Below are 11319 nucleotides of genomic sequence, written 5' to 3' on the forward strand. Positions count from 1 at the left end.
CACTCAATGGCTCTAATGCTCTGTGTAAAGGCGACAGCAGGAAAGAATGCAGAAAAAAAAACTGTATAGTCAACTGTCAGCGCGATCCTCTGCTGCATGTGAGACATATGTGGTAATTCGTACCAGAATTATTAGACGTTGAGTAGAACGTCTCTGTAGTAAAGTTTTTCAGACCAGCAAAAACATTTACTGCATCAGTGTCTTTACTGTATCAGTTGTTGGTGACGGCGATGATGCTTGGGATGGTACTGTATGAGTTGTTGGTGACTGTCTGCTTGCTCAATCAGCAGCCTGTGATGTCTTCTATTGGTGACTTTTGCTGCGAGATTTGTTGGCAGCTGAAACCTAGGCTGTCCAAAGTTGCTTTTAGAACTACCATTATAATAACATCTTAACATTTTCTTATGTCTTTAAGCATTTAAAGTTTTTTGTTGTTAGTGCACGTTTTTCACAATGACTTTAGTTGCACACCTGCATTAAGGCCATAACCTTGCCTTGAGGTGGCCATGGTGACTTAATTATTGGGCTTGCTTGATGAGTGAAATATATTGCCTATACATAACGTAGCAGGGGTCGGCAGAAAGTTAGGTGGGCAGATGAGGTTAAGAAGTTCGCAGGGGTCAATTGGGTGTAGCTAGCGCAGGACCGGGCTAAATGGAGGAATATGGGAGGGGCCTTCACCCTACAGTGGGTATAGTCCAGCTGATGATGATGATGATGATTTACACTTAATAAACTTGCAATGTCTAAACCTTACACATCAGCTAAAGGAGGATTGCAGCAAGGGAATTTAGAAGTAAGACAGGCTGGTAGAATAGGTTTTGCTGCACCTCTTCCTTGATTCCCATTATTTTCACTTTATGCCATTATGCACTCCCGTTTCTAAAATGGGAGTGCATAATAGCTGGACAGAACTTGCTGAAGCGGTGAGAATTGCCCAACATGAGAGATTAAGTAGAACATGCACGGGTCAAGCCACCTTAGAACGGGTGGGTCGAAAAACAGATTCAACACCGCCGACAAGTTTGCCCTACCGCCACAATGTCGCGAGAACATCATTGTCCCTCCTCTCCCCAGCAACATGCACCCAGAATACCACAAGGAGAGAAGAGAAAAGAGAGCAGAAGCGCTGGTTAAAAGAGCAAAAGAATTCAGAGTAAAAGAAGTGGCCTACGCAAACGCTGCAAGCGGCCGATCGGGGGCGGCAGCCGCCGCGGTAGTCGATGGTAGTGGCGCACCAGTCGTCTCCGCCACCATCCGGAGCAGAAACATAGACACGGCTGAAGAGGTCGCAATAGCTCTCGCTTGCGTCGGAACGAACGCTAGATTGATATTTAGCGACAGTAAAACTGCTATCTGGAATATCGGAAAAGGCAGGGTCTTGCAAGAGGCCGCCCGTATTTTATTAGCTGCAGCTAAAATCGATCGCAAAATCGCCATAATTTTGGTCCCAGCACACACGTCCATCCCCGGCAACGAGGCTGCCCATGATTTAGCCGGAGATCTCTACTTCCAGGCAAACGCGGAGCTGCCCGACTGCCAGGAGATGGACGAACATTTGCAAACCTATAAAGAAATCATCGAAAATTACAGATTAGGAAGACGTCTGATGCCGCCACCGGATCCTAGCTTAAATAATAGAGACCATAGCCTGGCGGCAATTACAAGCCGGAAATTTCCCAAACCCTGTCTGGTTGTTTCACACCCAGATAAATGAGAGGAAAAATGATAAATGTAAAGCCTGCGAAGCAAGGGGGGACCCTCAACCATATACTTTGGGAATGCCCTAAGTCTCCGGGCGCTAGGGACAACATTAAAAGTGGAGAAGCCTGGGAGACCCTACGGCGAAGCGAAGTCCCCGCTGACCAGCAAACAGCCGTTCGCCTGGGGGCTGAGGCCGTGAATAACCAATGTATATTCGCAGTCTTTAGTCGCGGAGGTTCCAGCCCCCGTTCCTCAGGCCTGCGTGCCAGGAGCGGGGAGTAGGGGTCTTCCTAACTCGGTGGAAAATGAAGTTTTAATTATCATCACTTTATGCCCAGAGTAGTACACTGCCGAAGTAGAGAGAGGGGGTAAACTGTGGCAGGCTGATACAGCAGCTCTTTTCTGTTTTCTTTGTGCAGCCTTTGTCATGCATTCTGCAAATGTATTCAACTAGCAAACCATACTCCTGAGTTAGCAAAGCTTCACTTGTCATTTAACATAGTCTTCAGCGGAAGGAAGTTACTGCTGCTACTAATGAGTACAGTAGCTGCAAGCATTTTGCTTAGGCTCCAGACAGACATGCCACCACATTTGTGACATGTCTTGCAGCAAACTTGGCAGAATCGCCTTTAAATATACGTGTAAAGACACATGCAAGGTGTCACTAGACTTCTTTGTTTTCACGTTTACCATTTTTTTGCTTATGCAGGACAATGTGATCCCGGGCCTACAGTTCACTGTTCTTGGTGGCCTGATGTTGATCACGGGCCTCTCTGCTCTTGCACTTCCCGAGACACTGGGGCACCACTTGCCCGAGACCATAGAGGAAATTGAGGACGAAGACAAGCGGCCGCTTTTGTCACCGACCACGTCTGGCGTTTTCACACGTCTCTCTACAGATGAGGGAATCGCCGAGGCTGCTTCCAGCAGTTCAGAAGATGAACTGTACTCTGTGCATCAGCGACCAGCCGTCAGTTAAGGCTCGCAGCGTGGTAGTTAGAAATGCGCTGCATATGCCTTGTGCTCCTTTTCGACTGTGGTACTGCAAATGAAAGCGGTCACGAGCGAAGTCGTCACGAAAGGCCCTGCTTGTGGCCTTTGTGCTACAGTTGAACATTCCTCTTTGCCTTGGCTCCCCTCAAGAACCTGTTAAGCATGTGACAGTATTACCATGCAGTCCAGGCAGTGTTATGATGCATGTTAAGCCACATACTTTGCGACAGTGGACAAAGAAAGTGCTCTTAGGACTCTACGCACAGATGTGCTGTTTGGGCCTGTATGCTGATCTAAGAATGACTTTCCTGCAATTGTTGTGCTTGAGTGCATCCTCTAGTGCGCCAATATGTGTGGACCATTTCGCCAAGCTTCTGCAGAAGACATCAGTACAGACCAACAAAATGCTGTCAGTGAGGAGCTGTTTTCATTCAAGAATGTTTTCAAAGAAGGTTGGGGCGGACATAGCAGACACCCCAACAAAGAAGTTTGGGGTGGACACATGAACAAGAAGTTGGGCGGACACATCATTGATCAACCTCTGAAATGTTGCTGAGTCGTAATCATCCATATTGCCTTGTGTGGAAATCGTGTCTGATCTGCGAACGTTCAGCCTGGAACAGTGTGCCGAAAAATGTGATGTTCTCGGAATAATAGCGCTATCTGGCTTGGTGAAAACCTCTGGAGAAGTGAGAAGTGGTAGGAAGGAAACTGTGCATAGCATGCCTACAGGTGTTCCTCTTTCTTATGTAGGACAGATGTTGCAAGGTTCTAAGGTCGTACTCTGCTGCCACAACCACCGCCGGTACCAAACTGGCGGCACTGCCGTTTGACCCAACATAGTTTACAGCAGCGCTGAATGAGAAGGCTAGTGCAACTAGCTGAGAGAACTTTTTCACACTTTGTACGTGAATTTTTGTCACTGTGGGCAGATGAAATTTTCGCCTTATTTTCCAAAGGGTGGTTTCCATTTTTCTCACACCCTTCTTTATCCCATTGTATTTTGGACGCCATTGCACCTGTATGAACTGATCACATTCTCGCGAGATTTTTGGGTATATGAAAGTGAGCACATCCTACTCTATGTTGGTGACTTGCCTTCTGGGTGCTCTGGCTTCTTGCTCAGCAAACTTTGACTAAAGCACCGGCTACGTATGTTTAATGTTGCCTGAACCAGTTGGCTGTGGGCCAAAAGCTTGTACAAATCAGGCCTCTTTGCATTCCGGTGAAACGCCTTTGGAGTGGAGTACAAGTTTTAGTGCAGTCTTCCTTGCGTTTGAAAGACAGTCGCCAATTTCTAAGAAAATATTTTACCTAATCTTTCAACTATGTAATCAATCTCTATTAAGAGAATCTACCAGCACTTAATCACTAGGTACAGGCATCTCTCAAGTTCGTAATGGTCTGGAAGGGTTGGGTTAGCCCAATGTTTGTTGCATGACCAGGCAGATATAGTGCCCGTGTTTACTATTAAATGAACTGTTTATGCTAGATTTAAGTCCAGCTGTTTCTAGTCCTAGCTGCTGACCATGTATTATTATACGTTAGGCTCTTGTTCACAGACTGGGGTCTGTATTATTATACGTTAGGCTCTCGTTCACAGACTGAGGTCTTTGGTTGTTACAATATTTCATATTTTTGCTGCAGTGATGCTGGATTGAGGTTGTGCATTTTTTTGCTTGCTTTTCAAGTGGCTTGAAGTGCATGCCTTTTGGCTGCGTTTTATGAAATTGCTTTTTCAAGAAAATTTTTTGTTGTGTGTTGTGCACATTTTGTCCAACTTGCTACCATATTTTTTATGCCGATATGTACCAGGCGTTAGTACATTCCAGAAATGAACGTAATGTTGTTACTGTGTACGGGCAAATATCTGTAGAGATTCACATTACAGATGTACTGAGAAAACTTGATCTACAGGTGAGCACATTGTAATGTCCGTGACCGTTTGCCGAGACTGTGAAAAATGGCAGCCATGCAATAGCCTTATTTACTTACAGATGCTTTCTGTTATGTTTTGCCAATGAAAACTAAACCCTTCATTTGCAGCTTTCAAAAAGCTAGCCTAGTTTTTTTATTCCTTATTCTTATTAATGATTTGCACTTGCTGCCGCATATTGAGTAACTGCGCATTACAGCTTAACTGATATCTATTTGTGGCAGAATGGATATCTGGCCTAGACACAGCCGCAGGCAGCCGCAATATTTGTCAACCATTAACTCTTCCTTGTATGTCTATCACTAGTCACACCAGACTATTGCATCATGATCCAACCATGCAGGCTAACAGCTTTGTTTATGCAGTTAAGTTGCTAGTTTTGAAGTGAAACATTAGGGTTCCTGCGATGTTTGGTCCTTTTGAACAAATTCAAAACTTCATTTCTCTTAATGTATTAGGGGTGTGCAAATGTTCGAAATTTAGAATATAAATTGAATATGTTTGTTATTCAGTTCGTATTCGAAAACTTTATATTCGAAATTTCCAAACATTCAAAAATTATCGAATACACCAAAAATTTCCGTATTCATGTTATGCGTGCTTCATTGCAAGCTTTCCCGTGCAGTGAAGCATCCGCAAAATGCGATGGAGCCTTTTTGCAAAGAAGGCCTTCTCGACTGTATGTGCAAAGCAAAGCATACGAAGAAACGGGGGGTAAGAAATGTCATTCTCACTTCGATTTTATTTAAAATGCAGACAACCATCATGCAGGTGGTCATCATATGCAATACTGTGATGCAAATGGTTTTTAGTAGTTTTTTCAGGCCCATTTGAGCTTTTGGTTAATTTGGACAATTTGGACTCTACCAGGTTTCATGCAGGTCCTTCCTGTACAACACATCCGTATACAAAATCCTGTTCAAAATTTATACTGAATTTTTCAGCAGGGTGTACACCTGTGTAATTATAGTTCAATGTTACTTATAAATACCAATGTTATGTGAAGTCTGAAATAAACAAGACGAACAATGTTTGCTATTTTGCTTTTGCTTTTTTTTCACTGACCAGATAGTCTATTCGATATTTGAAGGCATTTTTTTTCCCTATATTTGGATTCGATTCATATTAGAAAATTTCAGTATTTGCACACCCCTACTTAATATGGTTTTAGTTATGTATAGTGAAGATACACAACAGGCAGATTATAATACTATAGCCTTTGACAATGATTTTTTTTATAACTGAACAGCTTGAAATGTTATGGTGTACTATTCTCTGCATTGGCTCAGTGTTCATGGTGCTCAAATGCTGAACCTAAGGATGTAGGATCGAATCTCGGCCGCTTTTCGATGAAGGCGAAAATCAAAGCGCCTGTGTACTGCAAGATTTCAGCGCACTACAGCATTCTTCATAGGCCGAATCACATTGGGATGTGACCCAAAGTGACTTTCAAAGCCACAAGTCACGAATCACTTTTGAACCCTATACACTACCACTGTGTACTAAAAGATCTGCTGCTTGGTTGAAAGTGCTCAGGGCACTGACCACAGTCGTGGCTAAAGAGGTAGCACTTGGCTTTAATGGTAGTGCCACTGCTGGTTGCAGGGATTACAAAGATGTCATCTCCTGCCCTTGAGCACTTCGTGATATTTGGCAGTCATCAGTGTGCACGCTCGCTAGATCTGCTGTTTCATGCTACAGCAGTCTTGTTAGACCATTTGACAGTATAGTAATATTCTCTTTATACCTTCGACGGTTGCTGAGCAAAGCAGCATATTTGAGAGGCTGCGAAGCTTTGTGAAACCTGCGTTGTTTGGTTGATGAGGTTATTAATGTGGCTTAGTCCTTTCATTGTGTAGTAATTTTTGCACGTCTCGAAGTCTACCACGTACATCCAGTATGTTTAGTGAGGTGGTCAACAAGTGAGTTGGGATGAGAGGCACTGTTAAAGCATTCACCTGATGATGCGTAGGTATTCTGTTTGCTGCTTATTTACTCTTTGTAAACTCAAAAACGTGGACGTCAGCCGTAAAATGAAAGAGAAAAAGCATACATTTTAGCTCTCGTACAGAAGTGTAGTACACAGTACGAAGTGTATTGCTTTTTGTCTTCCTGTATTATTACAGCATCTATACTTTTATATTTGTTCACAATGGTCTACAACTAGACAGAGTTCTTATCCAAATTTAGACATAATTTATTCTTCGCTTCACAGTAGTGAAGCTGATGGAGGAAGCTGATTAAACGACATGCGAAAGGTGCCATGTAGGTCTTTCGAGAATCAAATGACAAATGCAGTTTTTACACCTTCATTTTTGCCCTTGCAACCAGTAAGCATGGGTGTGTAGTAGCAATGGCTGTGAATGTAGAGTGGAGTGCAATCGCTTCAACCACAGCAGCACAGACTTGGGAAGTGTTGCCAAAGATACATCCTGTACATATGTGCAATAGGATGATTGTGTATGGCCTTCAGAGTCTATGTGTATTTTTTTACTAAGTATTTTTTAAAGCTACAAGTTTTCCATTTCTGAGAGAGCACAATTTTGTTCAGAATAAAGTTTCTGATGACTTCTTGCAACACATGTTCTTTGCTGCAAAAACTCATAAGCCAGGAAGGAAATATTCGCAGCTTAACAGACACTCACAAATTCACACAGGATGAACTTTTCGTACCTGTACGTAACTCATTTTGATGTGGTGGAGTTCCAGAACACATGCGGCCTGTCAGGCAATTATGTTAGAACTGCTATCCTTTCATCTATCCTTCACTGTGGTTGATTTAAGGGTTTCCTGTACCCACAGAAAAAACTTTACATTAGCTCTAGCTCCAGTGTTGTGGCAGACCTCTTAAACCAGATCTGATCACTTCAGGGATTCCTTCACCACAAGCTCGTGTGCAGTGTGTTTAGGTACACTGAATTTTTTTTATACTTGAACTTCATCCTAATCACTCACTCCCCTTGCATGCCTCCCCTATACAATGCTTTAAGCACCTTCAAAGTTTCATCGCACACTCTAAACTTAACCCATAAACTTCCTAGCCACCACTCCATAAGATTCCTATAACTTCAAATGACATTCCATGACAATGGGCATTTATTTTGGATGCTTTAGTTTTTTGGGGGGGAGTTATTTTGGGACTGCTGTCCACTCCCTGCTGGGTTATTTTACACGTTGGTTCCATGGAAATTTTAAGCTAGTAATGTACTGCAATGCTCTGCAGGTCGTTTGTTAAACATTTTATTATGTTCAGCAAGTTTCCACTTGTTGCCTGTTTTTGTAGGCAGCAGGGTCACTTCCTCGCAGTCTTCGTTCGACAAGCTTTTTAGCTCAGCTACTCCATCAGTCACTTTCATCCGAGTAAGAATTTATAGGCAGCTTCTCATTTTCTTAGCCCATCAAATCGTATATGCACGTGGCACACTGTCTCCATGCATGCAGTGCTGACAATAAGAAAGCGATGCGGTGCTGGTGATGGTGATGATGCGGGTGGAGAAACATCCAATTGATATGTTATTTCAAATTAACCCTGCAAGATTTATGCGTTTTGTGGTTTCTCAACAGACGATGTGACACGTACGCATCATTATTGTTATAAGCGTAGTATCGGGAGTGGCAGTTGTTTGTGTATGGTTTCCCAAGATATCTCTGGAGTGGCGGTTAAAGGGTTAAGAAGGCAGCTGTTAAGCAGGGCATTGATACATTTTCTGCTCCGTGTAAGCTTTCTGGCATATTCTCTCGCATCTCAAGAGGATGGTCAAGAAATCTTGTTTGACGCAGCATGAGAATCTGTTCACACCATGCGCCATGAATGTGGTCTAAAAGCTTCCGCTTACCTGCGAAAAGGTTCACATAGGCCAAACAAGTTGATGTATCAATGATAGTCTGCATGAACACCACGATTCCCTGTGCTCTGTTGACAATGCAGCAAATTTGCCCGCCATTGCAGAAAGTGTGGTTGCTACCCTCTGTTCGGCATTCTTGCCATTCTTGGCAGAGGTAGGGGCAAAGAAAAGCACGAAATTTTAGAAGCTTACCTAACAATGGGCAAGGCAATAATTGTAGTACTATCTCAGTGTGACCCCGCCGGGGTGGCGCAGTGGTTACGGCGCTCGACTACTGTTCCCAAGGATGCGGGATCGAATCCCGGCTTCAGCGGCTGCTTTTCGATGGAGGCAAAAAGAAAGGCGTCCATGTGCTGTGCGATGTCAGTGCACATTAAAGAACCCCAGGTGGTCGAAATTTAAGGAGTCCTCCACTACGGCGTCTCTCATAGTCCGAGTTGCTTTGGGACGTTAAACCCTACAAACCAAACCAAACCTATCTCAGTGTGCTCATTAATAAAAGAATTCGCCTTCTTAGATCAGCAGCGATAGGTATACATTGTGTTTCCTTCCCACATTACTTCCAGGAAGCGGCGCCAATTGTGCTGTACATGCCCTGCTAGCCTTGCTGGGAGGTTGCTATTATCGTTAAGGGGCGATGTGGAATTAAAACTAGCTTGACAGCATTGAACATGAACACGAAATAAGCGCAGCTATAGAATTTCATTTAAGCATAGCCTGCAAGCATCTCGATTCCCGGGGTTTTCCTTATTAATTAAATAATGCCGCTGAAGAACTGAAACAAAAAAGCAACTGGCGGTAATTTAGTAATTATGGAATGAAATTGCTTTCTGCAGCTGAGATGTTTTTCCTTGGTCACAGAAGAAAAAAAGCCAAATTAAACAGCCCAGGCAAAATCAGCAGCGAAGCAAGACTGTAATTCAGAAAACGAAATTACAATTACCCCAAGTTATAATTCTTAAGCTGTTCACCTAGCTATTTGGAAAACGAAATTCACGGTAAAAAAAACAATTCAGCGGCAGTTTACCTTGGCTAAGCATGGATATAGATGCAATGTTTAAGCCCATGTTTAGGAAGGTATTGCATTCTATAGCTTTGTTCCACCACCCCTTGTCACGTTTAGCTAAGTACTTAAAGGGTTCCTTGGGTTTCCATCAGGATTAAGGAGGCGTAATTAATGTCCTTGGCGCCGCTATGTCATAGAAGGTGAAGCCAACAACATTCAAAGCGCAGCTTGAAAGACTGGCAGCTAGCACGTGAGAAAAAATTGGGTACCGAGATTGCGCAGTGGTCTAGCGCTGTGGTCAGCAAAGCTAACCTTTTTTCCTCAGCCTGTGTCTGCAACTTACTGAGAGCAAATTTTTCTTGGAGTGATTGCTCGAAGGAGGTTTCAAAACTACCCCAGCAAAATCTCGCTTAGAATGCAAGTTGTAATTCTTCTACTTAAAAAAGACCATTGTACATATTATAATTTTATAACGGCATGACTGAGATAGTTGGCAAATAAATAAATGCTGTGTAAAAGTGGAAGTCGCAGTAAGAGCAGAATGCATGCATCAAATCTTGAAGGGATGTCTCAAACGTGGACGATTAACTGCGCAGCAAGCAGTTGACACGCAGTTTGCGGATGTGTAAGCGGACGTCAGCGCCTCCTGGATCTCCTCTTCCGGAGCATCGCGGAAGGGCTTCAGAGTTGGCAGCGCGGTCCGCACACTTACCCTACCCTAGCCACTGTAAAGCAACCAAAGAGAGCATTTCAAGAGCATAGACAAGGGCGCTGGACAGCTGTAAACCCAAAAATAAAGGCAACTTGAGGCAGTCACCACAGAGCAGTTTCATATTTAAAAGGATGGCAAAGGTATGCACCAGGCTTCTTTGATTTATTAATTTAGGTCCTACATTTGAATTGCATGTCCTGAAATCTTTGAACTCATTTTTCTCAATTTGCACTAAAATGCAGCAGCCGTTGGGAAAACTGCCATTTCCAAACTTTTTCACCAAAGGCTACTTTCAAGGTAGTTTCTGGACTAAATTTTGTTGGGAACAAGATAAGGTACTTTTTGGATTTCTCATTATCATCAAAAAAAAATATATATAATATTTGGCATATACTGACAACAGAAAAAATAAAATTCCCTTTTAGAGTGCTCAGATGTTTACAAAAATGTCAAAGAACCTGTTATTGGTGTTATCCTGCACAATGAACTACCTAGAGGTTCTTCACCATCATCATCATCAGCCCGATTGTACCCACTGCAAGGCAAAGGCCTCTCCCATATTCCTCAAACTACCCCGGTCCTGTGCTAGCTGCATCCACTTGACCCTTGCAAACTTCTTAACCACATTTGCCCACCTAACTTTCTGCCACCCCTACTACGCTTTCCTTCCCTTGGAATCCAATTTGTTACCCTAAACTACCATCAATTGTCCTCTCTTCACATTACATCAATAGTAAGAGGTTATCTAAGCACAAATAGTTAGTACATCTTCAAGATTTTGGAAATAATAGTTTTCCTAAGCTGACACACTTAATTACTCATTACGACAGCTACAACATTTTTCTATGTTAAGGGAATGAAACTTATTCTATCTTCTAATAAGAGGCCATCCCTGTATATTTCATCGAAAGTGGTGCAACAGTTCAAATGTTGACCGTTTAGCTCTGCATCCCCCTTAAAGCACAGTTGCCGATAAGATCGTCGTCGTGTTCGTCTCTCCTCTCGTCTTTAGGTTTCCACCCTTCTTCACTTTATTTAACACAAGAAAACTTGCATGTAGATCATCTAGCCAACAAGTAAGTGACAAAAATAAGAGAAATAATGTAGTTTAGAATGCTGCAAG

General features: G+C 43.0%; 1 protein-coding gene across 2 annotated transcripts in view; it reads left to right on the forward strand.

The window, feature by feature from the left end:
* LOC146186152 (solute carrier family 22 member 15-like) overlaps positions 1-7211 on the forward strand; it is a 31242-nt gene extending 24031 nt beyond the window's left edge. Inside the window, exons 7-8 of one of the 2 annotated variants that reach the window (XR_014708083.1) lie at positions 2414-4265; positions 4307-7211. Coding sequence is in view for 1 of the 2 variants with exons in the window: in XM_084607056.1 (XP_084463182.1) it covers positions 2414-2683 (270 nt within the window). In the remaining variant the exon portion in view is untranslated. Of the gene's footprint in view, positions 1-2413 lie in introns of both variants that reach the window. The other variant, XM_084607056.1, reaches the window with a different exon arrangement.
* The last annotated feature ends 4108 nt before the right edge of the window (positions 7212-11319 follow it).

The sequence above is a fragment of the Amblyomma maculatum genome, chromosome 6 (assembly GCF_055883805.1).
Source record: "Amblyomma maculatum isolate TAMU_Amacu chromosome 6, ASM5588380v1, whole genome shotgun sequence".
Taxonomy (NCBI): domain Eukaryota; kingdom Metazoa; phylum Arthropoda; class Arachnida; order Ixodida; family Ixodidae; genus Amblyomma; species Amblyomma maculatum.